General features: G+C 37.4%; 1 protein-coding gene across 26 annotated transcripts in view; it reads left to right on the top strand.

Moving 5' to 3' along the window:
* The window catches only part of DMD (dystrophin), a 2035724-nt gene that overhangs the window by 1649093 nt on the left and 363679 nt on the right, over positions 1 to 22952 (top strand). For all 26 annotated transcript variants that reach the window (XM_039486264.1, XM_039486496.1, XM_039486317.1 and 23 more), the window contains one exon: positions 7570 to 7759. In XM_039486264.1, the coding sequence (XP_039342198.1) occupies positions 7570 to 7759 (190 nt within the window). The remainder of the gene's footprint in view (positions 1 to 7569; positions 7760 to 22952) is intronic.

Raw genomic sequence — 22952 nt, 5'->3', positions numbered from 1 at the left:
GCTGAGCCAGACACGCCCGTCTGCTCCAACAAAGACCCAGGATCTGAATTACTTCCCCAAAGCTACAGACTTAACTGAAAGCAGCTTACAGAAGTGTTCTTGTCTTTAACACCCAGATGCCCAACTCCCAATGGGGTCTAAAGCCATATAAATCCATTTTACTCTGTATAAAGCTTATAAAGGGTAAACTCATAAATTGTTCGCCCTCTATAACACTGATAGAGAGACATGCACAGCTGTTTGCTCCCCCCAGGTATTAATACATACTCTGAGTTCATTAATAATTAAAAAGTGATTTTATTAAATACAGAAAGTAGGATTTAAGTGGTTTCAAGTAGTAACAGACAGAACAAAGTGAATTACCAAGTAAAAAAAATTGAACACGCAAGTCTATGTCTAAGAAACTTAATACAAATAACACCTCACCAGTTCCAGTAAGCTTCCTTTTACAGACTAATCTCCTGCTAGTCTGGGTCCAGAAATCACTCATACCCCTGTTGTTACTGTCCTTTGTTCCAGTTTCTTTCAGGTATCCTTGGGGTGGAGAGGCGGCTATCTCTTTAGCCAGCTGAAGAAAAAATGGAGGGATCTCCCACGGGCTTAAATAGACTTTCTCTTGTGAGTGGAGACCCCCTCCTCTCTCCTATGCAAAGTACAGCTCCAAGATGGAGTTTAGGAGTCACCTGGGCAAGTCACATGTCCATGCATGGCTCACAGTTTTTACAGACAGAAGCCATTGCCCACATGGTATCTTGAATGTCTCCCGGAAAACTTATGTGGATTGGAGCATTCCAAGATGCATTGTTCCTTAAGTGCTTCTTGATTGGGCACTTAACTTTGTGAATTCCTTTCTGCAGGAACTGACCAAATGCTCTACTAAGATTATTTAGAAATCAAGCCAGTACACGGCCAATATTCATAATTTTGAATACAAACATGATACATGCATACAAATAGGATTAATAGATTCAGTAGATCATAACCTTTACATAGATAAAGTTACATGGCATATGTAGCACAGAACATATTCCAGTTATGTCATATATATTCATAAGCATATTTCCATGAAGCCTTATAGGGGGTGCCGTCACACATATGTTTCACCTAGGGCTTTGGCAGCCAAATTTCAAAACATGAATCTTTAGGTTGAGCAGGCCCTTAAAACTTCAAAAGCAGATGTGGGGATTTGCTCTCTGGAAGGATTGAAGATGGTTCTTGGGGTGGAAACTCTACTGCTTCTCCTACCAGTTTGCCATGTTTGCAGTAGTGCCATCATCATGTCAAGTTAGACAGTAAAGAATTAGGGGCATCTTAACAGAAAGTCATTTTTTCCATTCTTTGCTTTGTTTCTTACCAATTCAAAATTGTGTGTGTGTGTGTGTGTGTGTGTGTGTGTGTGTGTGTGTGTGTGTGTGTGTGTGTGTGTGTTGGGGGGGGGGTAATATTTAGATTGCCCAGTCTTTATGACAATAAATGTTCCCTCCTTCACCCATCTTTTTATGTTATAATTTGTACTTGATATAAAATCAAACTTATATTTAGATGATACAAGCCCAGGAAATCCTGTCTTAAATTATTTATTTAATGTCACTAAACTCCTCATCCAGAGTATGTATTTCACACACTCCTATAATTTTCTTGTGGTTTGCATTATCATATCCTATATGTGCCATCCGAACTTCTTTATTCATCATCTTAGAGTCCTTCCTTTCCTCGTTTCAATCTTATAATTTTGCAAATACATCACTGTGTAAAGAGCCAATTATATTAAAAAATATGGACATACTGCAGAGTTTTCAGAAAGAAGCACGGAATCCTAATTTTTGTGAGATTATTGTTAAATGATGATGGTTATGACTTTGTTTTGAAGAGTAAGACATCTTCCCCCCACCTATACCCATGTAAGCTCTGTGTATGACTGATTTAAGAATTCAATGCAAGCACCTAAAAAGTTAACACTTTTTTAAATATGTTGGCAATCTAAAGATCTAAAATATATTTTTTTAAATAAAAAGAGAGAGAGAGAATAAGAGAGAACTTGTTTCAAATAGGTATCCCATTTCCAATAACTTTTTAGATGTTATTTCTTCCATGGTTGAGGGGATGACCTGTCGTGATTACTATATAGAGAGAGTAAGTAAAATGTTAAATGTGCCAATATTTAGAAGGCAAAAATACCAGCGGTTTTGTAGTTAATAGTATGCTCTGTGGAAAACCATGTGTTTTTGCATGGTCAGAGAATTATGTTTCCTAAAATTTCTGAGGGTCATAGCAGAACAGTGTCAGAATATTCTTTATAGCTAACATGTATCTCACTGTAAGCCCCGTACAATTATAGAAAGTATTGTTTCTTGTAGATGCTTCCATCAGACATAAATTCTGGTCTTCAGCAATATGTCTACATCTGGTCAATTTTTCCCTTGACTGAGCTCATGTTCATAATTTTCTAGATTAAAAATTACCTATTTATTAACATTGGTGGGTCAGTTTTAGTTTTTGATCCTACTTTGCAGCCTACAATGGAGAAAATTACAAACTCCTTTTCTTTTACACCTTGGTATCCTATTTGTAGCATTCAGCTATATTTATCAGATCTGCTGAGGTTCACATTGATTCTACTTAGACTCATGCCTGTGTCCCAAGTTTCATAGGAAATTCAGATTGTTAGGGAATTCATCCACATTATAAAGCAAGGTTCTGCTCTTGCAAAAATTTAAGCACAGGCTTAAGTTTTTGTAGGATTGGGCCGTAAGTGTGGTCCACAAGTGATGAAAGCTGTATTACGTGATATATTTAAAACTAAATTTAAAAAACACTAAAAAAAAGTATAATTTACAGAAGAATCCTGCTCTGTAGAACTGGATAACCCACAAGGTCTTTTTTCATCTTCAGTGAAGATGGCAATGCACAGATGCAAGACATCTGCTATAGACTATAATACCAAAGCTGAGTCGAGTGATGTCACAAGAAAGTTATCTTGCCACTGTTATGCCCTCTCACACTGACACCCAAACAAACCAGGGTTCAGTTATGGCAAATGAGTAGAGAACAACCCTGTAGCCTGTGCGCTCCAGCTCACACCAGTTGAGCACTTACTACCCAGTGCATATCAGACCTGAACTATATGATGTTGTCTTAATTGATTCCACACTGGAGTTGGCAGCTCTAGAGATGCGATGATCAAGTGGGGCTACACCTTTGGCCCCAAAACCTGTAACTGTGGCACAGAGCCTCAAAATATAAAATATCTCCTGCAGTATCAATTCCTTGAGCATGAATGCTTTTCCAGTAACCTGGCAGAGTGAAATAATCAGGCTATTGCATGTGCATGGATGTGGCGAGAAACAGTATGAGGACACAAGAAAATCTTTGAATTCTGCAAAATAACTTTGAAGTTTTTCTGAGCTATTATAGAACATTACTACAGTAACATGGTTTATGTATATAAATAAGTGTGAATACAATAACTCTTTGTTCTAGGTCCTGTGGGATTTTCTGTTCATAGACTCATAGACTTTAAGGTCAGAAGGGACCATTATGATCTTCTAGTCTGACTTCCTGCACAATGCAGGCCACTGAATCTCACCCACCCACTCCTGTAACAAACCCGTGACCTATGTCTGAGCTATTGAAGTCCTCAACTTTTGGTTTAAAGACTTCAAGATGCAGAGAATCCTCCAACCCATGCCCCATGCTGCAGAGGAAGGAGAAAAACCCCTTTTAAATCACCAAATTAAGGTTGTCTTCTGTTATGTTATGTTAGCTCTAGCTATTCCAGAAATACCTAGTCAGTAGCTGAATGAAGAACGTTGGTTTAATAAAAGGAAAAAGGACATCTTTCACTCACGCCAAGAGGTTAGAATGGAGGTAGAGAACTAAGTATGAGCAGAGCACTTTGCTCAGCAATATGTCAAAGAAAATAGAGCTTTAGCTAACCAATCTGTAATGGGTTAAAAACTGGAAAGGGAGATTCTCTCTATGAAATATACACTATCATCATATGTATTGGGGGTAGCCATGTTAGTCTGTATCCACAAAAACAATGAGGAGTCTGGTGGCACCTTAATGACTAACAGATTTATTTGGGCATAAGCTTTCGTGGGTGTGACGGTACCTCCCATAAGGCTCTATGGAAATATGCTTAGAATGTGTTTTATGCTACATATGCCATGTAATATAATTCCGTAAAGGTTATGCTCTACTGAATGTATTAATCCTATTTGCACGCATGTATCATTTTTGTATTCAGCGTTATGAATGTTGGCTGTGTACTGGCTTGATTTCCAAATAATCTTAGTAGAGCATTTGGTGAGAAAGGAATTTTGAAATTAAGTACCTAATCAAGAAACACTTAAAGGACAATGGATCTTGGAATGCTCCAATCCACGTAAGAAGTATATTTGAGGATGTTCAAGGTAGCATGTAAACAATGGATGCTACCTGTAAAAACCGTGAGTCATGAATGGACATGTGATTTGCTGAGGTGACTCCTAAACTCCATCTTGGAGCTGGACTTTGCATAGGAGTGAGGAGGGGGGTCTCCATCCACAAGAGAAAGTCTATTTAAACCCCTGGGAGACCCTTCCATTTTGTCTTCAGTTGGCTAAAGAGAGAGCATCTCCACCCCCCAGGATACTTGGAAGAAACTGGAACAAAGGGCAGTGACTGCAAGGTGTGTGAGTGATTGCTGGACTCAGGCTAAAAGGAAATTAATCTGTAAAAGGGAGCATTCTGGAACTGGTGAAGATCTTATCTGTATTCAGTTTGATTAAACATAGATTTGCACATTTTATTTTATTCTGCTTGGTGACTTACTTTGTGCTGTCTGTTACTACTTGGAACCACTTAAATCCTACTTTCTGTATTTAATAAAATCACTTTTTACTTATTAATTAACTCAGAGTATGTATTAATACCTGGGGGAGCAAACGACTGTGCATATCTCTCTATCACTGTTATAGAGGGGGAAAAATTTATGAGTTTACCCTGAACAAGCTTTATACAGGGTAAAACGGATTTATTTGGGTTTAGACCCCTTTGGGAGTTGGGCATCTGAGTGTTAAAGGCAGGAACACTTCTGTAAGCTGCCTTCAGGTAAACCTGCAGCTTTGGGGCAGGTAATTCAGACCCTGGGTCTTTGTTGGAGCAGACGGGAGTGTCTGGCTCAGCAAGACAGGGTGCTGGGGCCCCGAGCTGGCAGGGAAGGCATGAGTAGAAGTAGTCTTGGCACATCAGTTGGCAGTTCCCCAGGGTTTTTCTGTGATCCAACACGTCACAGTGGGCACTTGAGCCACTTTTTGATATTACTCATACCAGTGTAAAATTGGAATAATTCTATTGATTTAAAGAGAGCAGCTCCAGATTTGCACATATGTAACTGACATCAGAATACAGTCCTTTATCTCTTGAAGAAATAATACATGAATACATAAATAGCCTGAGGCAAGGGGTTTAACATATTTCTTTCTTTCCCTATTACAAAAATTGGTTCAATAATAATAGTTACCTTTGTCACAAGGTGGTTGAGAAACATGGATTGTGGATTTTAGCTCTGAGTTAATAAATTGTCATTTGACTGAACTGAATTCTCTGCTCTCACACTTCTGAACTCTGATTGGCTGCTTTAAATCCCTCTGTGTTTACTGGCTGTATTCATAGTTTGGAAGAATTCTTGATGAAAAAACATGTTAAATAGGTAAAGCATGTTAAAACCTTTTTTCAGCCTAATTCATATTTTCCTGGTTCAGTAACAGCTAGGTGTTAGGTTGTACCTTTTGTTCTTTAGGAACTTAGCCTTTTGGTGACAATAAACAAGATTTGATATTGGCTCTAGCACACAGAAATTGCATGATCTCTGTGTGAATGAGTGGGAAAATTACAGTGTTGGAAAATATTTCTGGGATAATCTGTTGTGCAACTTTCTTTCAGAGTACCTAGAAAACTGCATCACTCTTGGACTTCCAACCCAAACATAAATGCTCCTCAGTAGAAAGTTGTGTAAATTCAGGTCACATTGATGTTCGTTATCCAGGAAAATGTAGTTGGAATCTTAATATAGGCTATGCTGAAACATCATGCACAAATATTAAGCTAGCTATTGGTTGAAGACTGAACATATGATTGAGCATTGCAACTCTGGAAATACCTCCCACAATCAGATGTATATGGCAATATGTTTACTGCAGATAGAGGAAGATACATATTGAATTCTGCTGCTTTTTTGTCACACACACATCTGTCGACAGTAGGAGACAATTGTTTGAGAGTCTCCCCAGCAGTAGGATTTTGATGTATAAGAGACCTAGTCTTAACTTCCTTTGCCAATCAATATATGGAGGTAGTATTTAGTTATCAGGCCTTAAACTGTATTTATGAGATGATAAATGTTTAGACTCAACCCTTTTATTATGAATGGTTGACACTTTCTAAACCTATTCCGTACATTCCAAGCTAATGCCGTGAAGACAAAAGAGGAGGCTTCTATCCTGTATGATAGCAATAACTACACTGCTGAAGTATGTGTGCTCAGCAAAAACATCTCCCATGATGAATAAACAACTTATGCATGAGCAGTGCTGCCACCAGATCTTCAGGAGTTGTTTATTGCCTAGTATGCATTTCGCATGATAAAGTTACTGTTCAAATAAATTATAGTTTTGCATAATAACTGACAGTCACATATTAATAAGTGATGTGTCACATGCAGGTATTTGAATTTTTAATCCATTTTGAGCCTAAGTTTAATAATCAAAAAGTGTGCATGCAAATAGGACAGACAATTTTTCTACTAGTTGTGATGGATCAGACCAAATTTACCGAAGGAATTTTCATTACAGGCATGCTTGGTCCTTGAATATTCTTCTTTACCAAATTGTTATGATTTAGGTTTTTGCCAAAGGCAGAGAAATATTCTTGAGATTTCAAAGGTGATCTTTTATTAAAAAGCTGATATAGATCTTTTTATGGTTATTTTATGGTACAATTTGTGTAAGACCTTTCTATATGGTAGAGCAGTTTCATGTCCCTTTGAAAATCTTCTGCATTGTTAGGACACAAGGTGATGAATACAGCTCCCAAAGTTTGCAACTTAGAGGAATTAATAATTGCAGTAAACTATCCTTGCCCCTCAGTGACCAAAAACTACTTTGTGATTTCCAAAAATTAAACAACCTTGCAGGCAGTAGCAGGCTTATGAGCGATAAGTGAAAAAGCTTTGATCATATTTGAAAGGAATTAACCTTGATTTGTTTGAGTTCCAAAATTCCAGGTACAGTACATTGTGTTCTTTACCAAAGTAATGTCATTTCCTCTAGATTGCAGTAGAAAAATGTCATTGTGTACCTCCTCCCACCATCCAAAAAGACAGAGACGAACATTAGCTGGGGTTGGGGGGACATACAGTATATAGTGCATCATTCTTATGTACATTTTCTTTCATTATAGTAGCTTATCTACAAATTCTCTTCTCTTGATTAGTATAGTAAAAACTTGCTGTGGGTTTGTTTTTTAAAAATCTACACCTGTTCTGATTTCTGTGAGTGCTGCATTTGACTGTTTGTGCTTGCACAGGGTTAGTGAGCGAGAAGCTGAACTGGAAGCAGCTCTAAGGCTGCTGCAACAGTTCTACCTGGATCTGGAAAAGTTCCTTGCCTGGCTTACAGAAGCAGAGACAACTGCCAATGTCCTGCAGGATGCTACACACAAGGAAAGGATACTAGAGGACACGAAAGAGGTTCGGGAGCTCATGAAACAGTGGCAGGTAAGTCAAATGCTTTAGCTATATAGACCTGAATGGATGCAAGATCATGATTTCTTTGTGCTTGTGCATGATGTTTAGCTTATTTTAAATTGAAATGAAATTGAAAATAATATCGATTGTGGTACCGATGTTTAATTGTTGCTTTGGGGAATTCCTTTAAAAAATGGGTGATGCATTCTGATTCTGTTTAACATCCTGGTCTTTCAGTGACTGAGTCCTTTAGACACGGAATGAGATACTGTGTGTTTTGAAGCACAACTTAAAACAAACTGAAATAAACTTTGCTGAAACAGATATTTAGATTTTTTTATATTGCAGAAAAAATAATTGTGGTGCTGATGCAGAGTCTTAACGTAAGAGTTATTGACATATATGAGTGTTTGTTATGCATTTCTGATATTTATAGCAGTCCTGTATGTATTGTGTCTAGTTTATTCTCTGTTGTTTAACTAAATTAGTTTTGCTCCATTACTTTTAAATACTTCAAAAATATTAATCTGGCATTTGGCTGATTTTTGTTAAAGTGCTCAGTTGGAATAAAAGAAGATGACCTGTCAGAGTTAATGATCATACAATTTTCAGACAATTGTTTTCCCTAGATAAAAAAGAAAATTGCTTTCTCTACCTTTAATGTTAAGAAAGAGAGGATGGCATTTTTTTTAAGAGAGTCTTGGTAAGAAAAGATTCATCATTAGAGATGGACTATTATGGCTGAGGCACTTATATTTGCATTGTGCTCCCTTAATAGGGATATGTGTTCACAGACTTGTTAAATTATTGTGATGCATATAAGGCAGAGCTGTATTGTAAAATGTACTTTAGCTTCACCTTGGTAATAAATTCACCCACATCCAAATCTAGAAACTCTGGAGTCTGGAGATGATAATAGTTAATTTGTTTGTAAATTAATGTAAATGTGAATTAATTGAAAATTACAGAGATTGTGTTCCATAAATAACATTAAGTTAGAGATAGTGTTACCTTTTTTCTCAAATGCACTTCATAGTATTTATTCTACTATAACTTGTTTTTCCATTGTAATGCTAATGCATTATTAATAAACTCCATTACACTGTACTTAAAAAGCCAGAAATGCTTCATTCCTTGGAAACCAATTCTGGACCACTTTTTGCTTGAAAAGTAGATTATGGTTATCCAATGTTTTTATTTAAAAAATACTCAAAAATTTCACCCCTCTATGTCTGACTTTAGTTGGTATGATCCTTGAGAAGTAGTTATGAATGGGAGATCATGCTGTATTGAATTAGACCATTTATATCCTGTACAATCCATCTCTTTTCACTCTCAAGAATCTGATTTTTTGGTTGCTACTGGAATTAAAAAGTATTCCAATTTCTCCTTTTACACTTCTATGTTGTGTGCAGTATTAGCAATATTTTTATTTGGCGTGGTAACTTTTGTATGTCACATAAAAATGGGTCATCCATCAAAACAGTTCCTTGCACAGAGAGGTCTAGTATTTTATTCTTTAATATAGTTGAAATTATTAGAAATAGAATTATATTTGGCCAGAAACACCATGTTTTCAGCCTGCATTGCTTTTTAAAATTACTGTGGAGGGAGTCATCCTTGGATGAAGAAAGCAGAGCACATACAATAAAATATGAAAAAGTAACATTTAAAATTAATGTTAGGCTCAACTTTAAACAACCCACAGAGTAAATGAAATAAAAAATAATTGTACTGTACGTTAAAATAAAATTTTAAAAACCTTGGGAGTTGTCTTTTAAAGGAATTTTTGCACTACCATAACTCTGAATTTTCTTGAAGGTTTTTGCTATGTTTAAAAAATGTCTTCATAATATATGAAGGGCAAAATGTGTAGCAGTTTCTCTGTTTGCTTCCTTTTCAAGACGCAAACACCATTCTGTTCACTGTTTGATCTTGGCTGTGCAGAAAGAGCAGTGATTCTTACATATTAAAAAGAAACATTAGTATGCAAAGACACAGCAGCAGCTGTTTTATTGTCGCTTACTCCCAACTGATTCATATATATCTGTCCACCCATGGAGCAGTAATTTTTGACTTTCGGTGAAGGCTGATGGGTAGAAGAGGGGAAAATATCTTCACGAAATATCTTTTTTTTTCTCTAGCTCTCTGTCAATCTCTCTATATATAACTTGATACTTTTGGCTAGACTGTTTGCCTATCACTGTTTATCAGCCACTTCATAGCATGTTTAATCCTCCAGAAAAACCTCATGATTCATGAGTGCTGCAAGCACAAGTGGATTAGGAAATGTCTTTCTCTTGAGTGGAATTAATGTGGTTGATGTCGCTATGGAATTTGTTAGAATTTTTTTCCTCCCCGTGTAAGGAATGGTACAGGGTGGGAAAGTGCCTATTCTTTCCCATACTCAAATCCAAGGCATTTTCATTGGGGTAAATGAAGTTTTGCTGTGTGCTTTAAGGGGAAAAAACTGTTTTTGATAAAGGTGATTAGCATGATTTTGTATTACATGAAATCATCATTGTTATAAGAGCTGCCTATAATTAACTTAAAAGTAGTACAGCATTGCAAACCAGAGGACAGGTACTGAGTTTCACTAACTTTTAAGTTCAGGGCTGTGTTTTGAAACAGCTCAAGTGTTTGTTTACTTAATACTGCACTACTTATCATGTGTGAGATTGACCTCAGATTTCTGCTCTAAAGACTGGGAATATTCCTCAGATGATAAAGGTCATTCGTCTAGTAATTAAGCATTAATATATATGGAACTTATCTGGAGAACAAACCGCTAGCCTGCATCCACTTCTGTTTGCTCAGTAGCGTATCACTGACTCTCTGGTTATGATGACAGTATTGCTCACAAATCCAAACCATCATCGTAAAAAAAATCTATGAGCAAATTAATAAATTATTCCTATTTATTGTGGGCCAGCTATGTACCTGTTGCTCTACAAAACAGAAAGGTCAGTGGCTCTTATCCTCAGGGACTTATGATATAGCAAATAAATGATTATCTAGAAACATTATGCATACATGATACGTACTGTGACGGTCATATCATCACTTGATCAGTGGTATTGAATAATGTCATTAGAATGTGTACAGCATGTTATGCGTGTGAAGTAGTCTATAGACATTAACTAATCATCACAAGAACCTGTGATGTTTGCTGGTAAGCATTACTATCCCCCTGTGAGAAGAAGCAAGAAGGGAAACTGAGATCAAAGGTGAAGTGACTTGCCCAAAGGCATACCATGAGTAAGTGTCAGAGCCAATATTACAATGCAGGAACTCTTGACTGCAGCTGAGCGATAAATGTTTTTTCTTATCCCATGAATAATTTCCATGATTTAAAAAATTTTCACATCTCAAATTTGGATGAATAGTCAAAATCCTGAAAATATTCACAAACTGAATGACCCAAAATGAAAAAGAATTGGTTTATTGTAATGTTACATTTTGCTAATTTGCAACATTATTTCAATCTAACCTTTCTTCAGTTTCAATTTATAAATGAAATCCATTTTGAAGAGGAAATCCAGAATTTTTCATTGAAAATTGTAAAAACAAAAAGTGTTGACAACTTCAAAAAAAATTTCTCGATTTTTTGTGAATTGGGAAGCCCAACCTTGTTTCACAAAATTTTGGTTATGATGAATTGCCGTTTTTCACTGAAAAACGTTATTAAAAATTTTCCCTGCTAGCTCTACTTCTGACTCCCAATTCAGTGATCATTCTTCCACATGGCCTTCTCTTTAAAAATAATTATATACATAGTAAATATTTATCACTGCGATACACTGATTTAATGGATGGGAAACATGACTGAATCTGCAAGCTGCCGGACAGTTATAGGATAAAGGAGGGATGTATACAGGGATAGGCCCCTCTTCCTTGGCATTGCAGTTGGACAGCCAGAGAGATGCAAACCAATTGGCTCTTTCCTCCCACAATCATTTCTTTAAAGCTTCTCCTGGTTTTTTTTTTCATGCTCCTTGCCCCATTTTTAGCAGAACACATGCTCCGTCTATCAGTTATATAGTATAGGGACTGGGTTTTTAGGTTGCTGTGTGCCTAAGTGATTGTTCAAGTAACAAGGAAGTAACTTTTCCCATCTAGGCCAAATTGGCTGGGGCATAGTGTGTTTCCCCCTTCCTCATAGTGTCACGGAGACACAGATGAAATAGATATAGGATTTAGGAATTTTTAACATTAGAAATTGTATGAATGTCAGCTGGTCACAACATGTAGCAGGTGTCCAGTGCTGGTGACTGGCCAAGGAGCCAGTGACTAGTAAATGCAAGACATGGGTTTCCGCTGATGGACCCCATGTCAATGGGCAAAAGGGAGCCCTGAAGTCCATGCAGGCTGGGTTTCAGTGCCTTATAAAAGCTGCTTTTTCGATTTCATTTATTTAATGAAAACAACATGCATATATTGCACAACTGTGACCTGTTTTTTCTATTTCTTACTCTTCCCCTTTGAGTTATACAACCCAGGGTAGTGTGTGAATGAAAGTGGATCTTTTACAAGCAGACAAGGAAAGTTGGAAGCATCTATAGAGCAATAAATAACTGGGAAAGAAGGAGGAAACAGATGATCTTTTCTAGCAATTCCAGTGAAATTCAACTGCCATCCAGAAGATTGTTTTCTTGAGAACAGAAATAGAGCCCTTAATGTTTGCTATGTGACGTTGTCATGCAGCAGTGAAAACAGGCAGAATTTACAGAACAAATCATGAAAGTGTTTTGTTTTTGTTTTGGAGAAAGTTTAAAGTGTTTCAAACAAAGACAATTATTATGCAGTGAGTCTACTATCTGCTGTGACTCTGATCATAACAGTGAACAAGGTATGGGAAACGATCAAATAAAGATTGTATCCTTAATTTATTTTAAAGCTCAGTCTAATTAAACTGCATTTGGTGAGGATCATCTCATGTTAATTCTGTAGAGGGATGGTTGCAGCTTACACTCCCCCCCCCCACTAAATTAATTTAAGATGGAACACCTGGGCTAATATAAAGAATGTTTAAGCAGAGCTGTGCAGAGACAGATAATTGCATTTTGCAGAGAATATCAAAATTTGATTTCATTCTGATTTGGAATGAAAACCAAACATTTCAAAATTCTCCATGAAAGGGAAAACCCTGGGGGCCTCGGGCCTGGGGTAATCCTGGGGCTGGGTTCCCCCAGGCTACAGACCCTGAAAGTCCAGCAGTCCCTGACTCCAATGAAATCTGCATAGCCGCTTGGCCCTAAGCCAAGGAGCATGGGAGCCCAGCTTGCTGAGGAGCAGGGAGCTTGGAAACTGGGCTTCCCTTTGCTTCTAGGTTCCTGGCTTCCTGTCAGCCTGCCTAATGAGCTGCAGAGAAACCCAAAAGCTTTGGATCCATGATTCCCAGAGCTTCCTGGCTCTTGGCTCTCCATTAGCCCATCACGTGGACTGCTGAGGAGCCAGGTAGGTAAGGTGGGAGGAAACCAGCCAGGTTTCTGACAGAAGCCTGCCTGTTTTCCATTGGACCTTAGTCTAAATCAAACTATCTCCATGGAATGTTTCAGTTTCCATGAAACAGTGTTCTCTGATGGAAAAATGTTTTGTCAGACAATTTCTGGCTAGCTCTAGTTTTAAGACACATATGATTGAAACCAAAAGCATGTCAGTTAGAGGCTTTGTGCCTCTAAATCTCCTGCAGCAGGCGACAGGCAATTAAGTTTTAAACATGAGGAGATGAGAATATGCAATAGAACTGAATCTAGATCTAGCTTTTCAGTACACCTTTCCTATGAACTATGTGTCAAAGCACTTACAAGACAGCAAGTTAGACACTGGTAGTGCAGTGATCATGCACAGGGAAGTATAGTAGCCACTTGCAGCAGGCACTAGTTCATACACCAGTTTGAGCATCAGGTTTGCCAATAAACTGTTATAGGCAACATGCTCAAAAACAAGTGGGTGTGAAAATATGCTAAAAAAAAGAGTGAGATGTTAATGGGATTTTAAGAGTAATGGTGTTTTACTATTCTTTTCCACTGGAGGTAATTAATGTGTAGAACAGAGTAGAAAAGATAGCAAGGGAAACTTCAGCCACATAGACAAGCTAAAAGGAAAATTAAACAACTAATTAGAGAGGGAACATTGTCCTCAACACTAAGAGTATCCCCTTTACTTTACAGAAAGTGTTGTGAGGTTCTAGACAGACAGAGCCAGAAGAGACAGATGAGTCTTAATTTCAACTTCACTGTGCCAGCCAGTCACAGAGAAGTTAAGGGGGAGTTCACTTCAAGGTAGAGCAGGCAATGTTTGCCATCAGGACCACTGGTAGGGCATGTATTCAATAGAGCTTTTCTGCAGCCCCACCAATGAATGCTGCTAAAGAGGAAGTACTGATCTAATGTATATCCTGGCCATAACAACTTCCCAAACAGTTATGCCCATTTTTAAGCTCCCTCGGTCTCCGAGGCTGACTTTTTGCCACAGGGGCTTTGAGGCAGGATTTTTGAACTCAGCCTTGATGAATCAAGACCACAGTATGGGAAACTAAATGTAGGTTTCCAAGCAGTGTTTTTTTCCACTGACTCGCAGAAACTTCCAAGTTTTATCATTATCTTTTTAAAATCTGTTGAAACAGATTGCACTAAAAAAGATGTATAGTCTGCCCAGAAATAGTGTGAGGGTGTGTGTGTATATGTATGTGAGATTTTAGGAACTGTGACAATAATGATAATAGAGGGTGCTAATAAGGATTAATGGGCTATTTCTTCCCTCTTGTAATTCCATTGGCTCACAAAATGAATTTGGCCCATTATAATTTGAGGACATTAAGTAGAAAAATTCATCTTTGATAAAGATTTTATCTTCAGAAATATTGGAAACCCCCTAAATGTAAGGGTCAAGTGTATATTTATTTCTTCATTTGTTACTAATGGTTTGAGTATATCAAGGGAACATGTCTCTAACCTCTAAGGTTTTGCTATCCATTCTAAAACTCTCAATATTTTTGAAGCAACTAGGGAAATTAATGTTCCATTGGGTGGATAGGACTTCGTATAACATAAATAATTTGTCTGGGGACTTCACACATTTAGAGGTGTTTCTTTTGATTCTGTTGATCAGAAATCATTAGATCAGAACTCATGAGTAGAAAATAAGGTTAATATGCCCTCAGCACTCAACAGTTCATTCACGGAGGAAGGGGGAAGTCAAACGTAACTGCACATTCTGATTTCCTGATGATGTAATTATATTAAACCTGTGCATTATAATGCAATGTTTGTTTCTACGAGCATGTATTTGCATGCATCATTTGTCTGAACTGACAGCTGTTTAATAGTTGAGGTGATTTGCACATTTATAACACTTTCTGGAGAATTTTCACACTATACATAATAGTTACTCCAAGGAGTTATGTAATTATATGTTGTGTTTTATTAGCTAATTTAAATACATCATGTGTTCCCTTGAGGCCTAGATTGATACATGGCCCTATGAGGGAGATGAAAATAATGAACTTTACTGTGTGCTTTAGCACTTGTGGTAATATGAAACCTCAGCTATGTTAATTACCCTTGTGGTTTGTCTTTGTTGCAATAATTATATGTGACATTTCTTTCCAGTTTATGTAATATTAGACATAATTCAGAAATTGGCATGGATTTATCCAGTTATTATATCAATGTAATTTTTATAAATTAAGCCTGTAGATCAATTTAATTAGATGTTTATATCCGTATAAAATTTAAGAAAGCGAGAATCCATGTGACAACTGTTTATTTAAACAATAACCTAGCGTGCTTCCTGTTTATGAGGTAGCAACTGTATCCTGGTCAAAATGAACTCTGATGTTGAATGAGAAGGTACTTATAACACATACATTCTTATACCAAAGGTCCAAGGGTTTCTTAGACAGGGTATGGTTACTTTAAAGGATATATCATTGGGGTAATACTATTGGCCTGAAATGTGTAACAAAATATTTCTCTTACCCCCTACCTTATTCAGTTATCTTCACTTCCCCCAGCACCTGAACAACTTTATACCCACAAGAGCTGAGGATGTGCTTGTACCAAAAATGAAAGTAATGTGCTGTATCTTAAGTTACATTTAAAAATGAATGGTAGCTGTCCTATGTAATCAACTCAGTGTTAGGTTTAAGTAAAAACACAGGAGGCAGATAACAACTGAGGAGTCTGTGTCCAAATTTATTCTCAGACTTGCTTCAGGATGGCTTGTGAGAGAAACCCACCTTGGTTTCCTGTAGCAGCCTGCTCTCAGTAGCAGAGAGTTTAGATACATCTCTTGTACTGGGTAACATAGCAATGCTTTGAGAGAATAAAGAGTCCTTCCAACTCAGTTTTAAACTTAAAGCAGAATACGTGAATCTTGTCACAAGAATGGCCTTACCTCTGCAAAAGGTGTTTGGGACTGGGTGGTGAACATAGCTGACAGGGAGGTAAAAAAAGAAGCAGTAAAGTTGTTGTTAGATTTATTTGATTTTAATAACAAAAAAAATGATTTTGTAGTAATCCATTTGATGTGTCCATAACTGTATTCTCTCCTTGTGCTCTGTCTGGCTGATTTATGTAGGCACTATCTAGTTGCTTGCTAATATCTGGACAGTGAGTAAGTAAATTTCTTTACTCTGGCTGCTAAAGATTCTCCAACAAATATATATAAGCATTTATATCTAAAAAACTTACATTTGTTACCAAATTTGATGTGGCAAATTTACAGTGAAAAACCACCAATATTGCATCACAAACTCTACTCTATGTTCTGAAGTGGCATAATAATTGTCAGGCCCATCTTGACTGCCTGTGAATTTTAGAACAGTTTGAATATTGAGTTTTACACAGAAATGCTGTTGCAACGTCATGTATGATGTGGCAACATATCATCCCATAATGAATGGCTGAATAAGTGAATCTGAGAGGTATCCTACTTGGGAAATAGTACAAAAAAAATCACTTGGGACTGTCTAGTTGAATCTACAGGCAGAGTGTTTGCCCTTCACAGTATTTATATTACTTCTAGGGAAAATTCACCTTTGGCAAGGATTCTTTAGTAGTATTCAGATGGGAGTAAACTCCATCATGGTCAGGGAAATCACCCAACTTTCCCCTCAGTTTCTTGATAGATTTTAATAAGGAAATCCCAGGACTCCCTGAGATCAGTACATCAGTGGGAGGGGGAAGGGGAAGCAGAGGGTTGAAAGAGAGAGATCAAAGGGGAAAAGAGGAGGAAAGAACTGAAGGGGAGAGGTATTAATAAGTTTTAAAACCAAATGGTAATGACTCCTGAGGATGGAAGGTGGTGGAGTTAGCATCTTGGGAAATTGAAAGGAGAGAGTTAAAGGCTAAGAGTGGTAAGAGCATGTATTTCAGAAATAACTTAAGGATTCCTTCTGGTAGCTCAGAAATAACCATGTCCTCTGCAGATAAACTCCAGCCTTTGGCCTCCAAATTTATGTACCAAGGATATGGTTCTTATTTCTTTAAGAGGGATTCCCCTCAAGTTATCATCCAAATAATAATATGCTATGCCGCCATTAGCTGACCGGGCTGAATCCAGTTTTTTAAATCTTGAGTTCTAAATTGAGAGCATAGTGCCAGTATGACACCTTAGAGAAGGCAACACCTGGGAACTGCTAACATACTCCTGAAGAGAGAACTTAAACTACAATCCTTTTAGTTAGGCCTATAATCCTTACAAACTTCTTATTCCCCTGTCTTCATACAGTACCACTAGTTTGCAGATAGGACTTATTTTATAAAAAAATGAAACCAAAGGAATGTTTTCTATCAGTGTTTGTATTTTAAGTTGAATGATAGCTGGTCATTGAGTTAGGGGTTGGGAAAAGAATTGAGGAGAAGAAAGGGATTAATTTTGCAGAGTAGTAGCTCAGACAGAATTTTGGCTTCACTAGATCTCCTATATACATGAAGTACAGTACAAAAAACCTTATTCTCAGGTGTAGAGTTCAGGTTCAATGAGTTCACTGTTTTTAAATCGGTTTATAAAAATAAACAGATGTTTTAGACAAGTGGCATAAGGGCCCAACGGCCCTTAAAGCAGTTTTAAATGTCATACTTTTCCACTACATTAAGATTAATGTGCTGTTATACGTGACATGATAAGGATAGTTATCATCCCAAAGAACTGACAGTCTATAATCCTTCAAACATGCACATGAGTAGACCCACTGAAGTCAAAGGGACTTCTCTCATATGTAAAATTAAACCCACACATAAGAGTTTGCAGGGTTAAGTCCTAAAGGACAAGCATACAGAAGACAGGACATACTGGTAAATCTAGAAGAAAGACTGATATAAGAAGTAATTTTAATTATGTTTGTTTTTAATTACTGACTATCACCTGTCCTCTGGATGGGAGTTTTTTAATGGTTCCATGTAGAGGTGCTTCACTTTTATTTAAAAGAATGAAAAGATTCACAGCCAGCCTGGTGGTCAAGCAGCATTCTGAAAGATTGGCATCCTGCTGTTCTTGATTCTGAGCCTATATGATTTTATTTAGCTTTATCAACGATGGTACTTTCAATGTCATTTCCATATTGCCGTGTGTTTTGGTGTAGGAAAAGGTGTGGAGAAGAGGAACAGGAGGCTTTTTGGTGCTCTGGGAAATGGGGATGAAAGAAAAAGACGAAAGATGAGAATTAAGAACAGCCATGCGCCACTAAGTTACTGCATGGTGCTGTGTTAGTTATGAGCTAAATATTTCCAGAGAAGTCTAGATACTGTTTGTCAATGGTAAATCTGCAGTGCCACAGCTGTTCTTCCTAGCTGGATGTCAGAGAAAGACAGTAGTAAGAAAATCAGTGACGGGGGGAAATGAATACAATGCATAAGTTAAAAAGCAGTGTGATTGATTAATTTGGAATGATCTTTTTTAATGAGAAAAAGAGAAAAAGTGTTAAATGCTGCACAGTTCATGTGTGGAATTTAATGGATTTATTTATGCACTCTGTGCCAAAGTATCTTGTTTTACAAGTTGTATTGTATTTATTTTACAAATGTTGTATTTCTTTTATTAAATACCAACCCTTTCTTTATTTTATTTTTTGATTAATTGATCTGGCACTTATTGAGTGGAATGAGAGGAAGCAAATATTCTTAAAGATTCCTGTTATAGAAAAAAAAAGTGACATGTTTTACTTCTGAGCAATTGTAATGTAAATAAGTATAATACTTTACTGATAAACAAAACAATATGACATTTTCATGGCAAAATATATAAAGCCTTCTTTCCAGAGTAGAGTGTGTTGAAGAAAAAAAAATAAATTATATAGTTATTACTAGAAAAACATGCTAAGTGAATAATAATTAGTAGTGCAGTTTGTGCTATGGACAGCTTAGATATTCCAAGTGGAGTACTGTGTTCGTATTGAACACCTGCTGGCAGTTCCCAGTAAATTTATCACTCTTAAATTGTAAGAAATCCCACACACAAAGGGTGTTGCATATAAAAGAAGAAAGGGACATTTGTTTATTTGATCTACCATTTAAACATCTTTTTCTAGCTAAAATAAAGTTAGAAGGCAGCATTATTTGGCAAGCAAATTCATATTAGGTGCAGTTGCTAGACATATTTGTGTTTTTCATCCTGAGAAAAATACTGATCATATTGATGGTACCAGCACAGTGTAATTAGAAGTTGTGTGTCAGGTCAAAGAAGAGAAATATATAATTAGAGTGCAGGGCTATTTTCGCCTAAAAACTCACTGACATCACAGTTTTGGTATGTTCCAAGTTTTTAAAATGTTGCTTTTCAGAATCATTTCTTTGAGCTCCAGGAATAAAAATCCACTTACGCAGGAATAGTTTATTCATGTCTTAAAAGAGGATGAGTGCAGCAGAGACAGGGAAGTCACTCCAACCCACCTTTTACGCTGGTGCTGGAATTTTAACCAGGGGTTCCAAAACCCAAGCAGGCCCCATGCAACATATTACCACACCTCACCAAGGACATAGCCACTCCTTAAATTTATGTGTAGTGGAGCAGTCAAAAATAAGTCTGTTTTCCGAAAGGTTGAACATTAAGAAAGGAGGTCTTGCTGGTGACCAAATTAAAATATTGTTTTAAAAATAATGGTAGGAATAATGATTATACTTGACCTAGATCAACACTTTTCCCTTGTAAGCCTCACAGAAGTTCAGGCTTAAAAACAGATTGTAGTGGGCATTTTTCTCACACAGACTAATACAGTTTTGAAACAGACAGCTGGGAAGGGCTGTGGTAGCATGACTTACGAGAGCTTGTCTATACCAGCACTTAGCTCGTGGCAAGCTGGTGTGTAAATCTATCTCACACTAGCCTACCAAGCACTAAAAACTCCACAGTGCATTTTAGTCTACCTCATTGGCACTCACAGCCATATGGACATTGTGGCAGGACACTAATCAGGAGGCAGGGCCACCCAGTGTGGGAACAGAAGGGGCAATTTGCCCTGGGACCTACTGCTGAGAGTGTTCCCAGACTGAGCGGCATTGAGATCCAGCGCACTGGAACATAATGCCATTCGGATTTTGCCCTGCAGCCCCTCTGTCATAACTGAGAGGCCACAGGACCAAACCAGAATGGTGTTTTGACCCTACACACTGGGTTACAATGACTGGAGCAGGGAGCCAAGTCGAGCCACTGCTGCAGGATGCATGCAGTTGTATGTAGGAGGTGAAAATATTGTGGGTGTGCCCCACATCTATTCTGCTTTGAAACAGTAGATTAAATTGCACTAGGGAACTTTTAGCTCAGGGCAGCAGGGTTCACACGGACAGTGAGTTACAGCAAGCTAGTGTGAGGAAGATTTACACCCCAGCTTGCCACAATCTGAGTGTTCATGTAGACAAGCCCTGAGATAGAGAGTCATTAATACAAGATATATTAGAGAAAAACAAAAATAATAACAATCAGTAGTAGAAACTGGGATAGAACAAATGGGTTTTTCTGTGCAGCATCACTCTGAAATGCTCCAGAAGTTGGTCCCTCTGTCCTATTTTTCCCATAGCCCTTTAATATGCCTCATCCATGCTCAAGTAGTTTGTTTTAACACACTGCCCTCAATCCCAGAGAGTGGATAGGTGGGGTCCCTGCAGTTTTGCTACATTTGTGCCACGTTTAGTTTTGGCCCATCCCCCTCCAAATTGCTTGAAGTGGCGATCACAGATAATAAAACTGCCAAAATTTCTGTCATACTTATTTTCATGATGATCAATGTTATAGAAGAGATTTGAATCACATCCTGTAGTGATATAGTACAATCTGCATTTAATTTACCTATTTATCTTCTGTTGCTTATAGTAGCATATTTGTCTGAAAAGTGGCATGATAAACTTAAATTGTTTGTGGAATCCATAGTAGATTTTAAGGGAAGTGCTTTCTGCTATATGGCAAGCTTGAAAAAGACGATTTGATGGCCTCCCATATTTATAGTTAAAATTGCTCCACTCCAAAACGCTTGACTTGAGTTATGACTGTACTCTAGACAAACATTATTATATTTCCATGGGACCAGATAAGTAAAAGTTATCTTCCTGAGACAGGTAAAAGGAAGGAATTGGGAAATATTTTGTATTTCAGCCAAAAATCTATTAGGCAGGAAAACATGGATTTGGTCAGCTGAGACATATAATTGAGAACCTCTGTTAATCTGGATGTAAGGCAAAAATATTGTGGCAGATACTAAAATCTAATTGTGCATTCCTATGCTAAATTCAAACCAAAGTAATAGGGATGCAAAGATATGAAATAAAAGAAAGTTAAGGAAAGATTCTCTGTAGAGCTCCTGACACGGCAGCCACTTTGCATTGCCATGGCCTATTTTGTTGAAGGTGTTCAGACTGCACTGAAAAGTAATTCAGTTCCAGGATTTATAAATCACACGTCAGTATTCTCCATCTTTTAATGAAATTATAAGTAGCATATCACAAGTTCCTCCATATGCATGTACATCATGTTTTCATAATGTTAATCACTCAGTATACTTCCCCTTTACCTATCACGTACAGCTGTGATTTACTATAGATTGGTAGATCACACTACCAAAAATGACAGCCTGTTTGACCAGTATAATTTTGCATATATCGCTACTGAGTGAAAGAGTCCCATTTCTTTTTCTACCAAAAGTTCCAAAGCTTTTCAGTCTTTCAGAAAACATCTGATTTCACTTTAGCATCTATCAGTAGAAAGATCCACTTACAAATCTATTTTGTACCTCCTTGTCTCAACTAAATAATTTATTTTTATCCTTGACCACCTTCTTTATTGTATATAATCTCTTGGGTCTTTATGGTAACACAAAAAGCTTATGATTACCACAGTAACTGCCATGTATTCAATGTATAAACTGAGCAATACTCACTAGGATTACCACAAGGGAAAAAGTTTTTTTTTTTTTTCCCCCAACTACCTATTGGGCTCACTCCTGCTGCCATTGAAGTTAATAGCAAACAGTCCATTGATTTCAATGGAAACTCATTTGGGCCCCTTTACTGACAGCAATGTTGTAGTGATATCACAGGATTGGTGGTAACTTTTTCCCCCCTTTCTCTGGTAACGTATGTAGTAATTGGGAAGTGTTGAAAATCAGATGGATCTTCACTGTTGGTGTATTGTTATTTCTCACACTAGGCTTGCTGCATTTGATCTTGGTGAACAGTGTTGTTCGTCTCATCTTTACCATGTTATTAGTGTAATATGCAATAGATACGATTGCCAACATTTGTTTAACCTTAATATCTCAAACTGTATGTTTCCAGAGGCTACAGAAGCCGCACTTGCTTTTAAATGAAAGTACTCTACAATGTGTGAATAGACAGGTACTTTGGTTACCAAAGATTGTGGTATACTTTTTCAAGATAGAGAATATCTATTTCTGTGTACTTGATCCACTAATGCGAAGTATAGAGATTTCTGTGTATGTAGAGATGGCAACCATACCATTTTGGGTTTTAATCTAGTATGTTCTCATAGCCAGTAGTGTCTGGTCAATATTTGGATGAAATTGGAAAACTTGCAGGGGGCTGCAGCAAGTGGTTTTAGTGATTCCATAAGTGTCACTCATCCCTCTGAAGAGACATTAATTTACAAATAGATAGAGGCACTGTGCTGCTGAAGATGCCATCTTTTGGTCGGGATATAATTGCAGCCCATCACATGGGTTTGCCCTTTTAGGGAGTCAGGGACCATACTACCTGTGACAGGCTCCTGTAAG

The sequence above is a fragment of the Mauremys reevesii genome, linkage group 1 (assembly GCF_016161935.1).
Source record: "Mauremys reevesii isolate NIE-2019 linkage group 1, ASM1616193v1, whole genome shotgun sequence".
Classification (NCBI taxonomy): Eukaryota; Metazoa; Chordata; order Testudines; family Geoemydidae; genus Mauremys; species Mauremys reevesii.
This window is presented reverse-complemented; position numbering and strand designations above follow the sequence as displayed.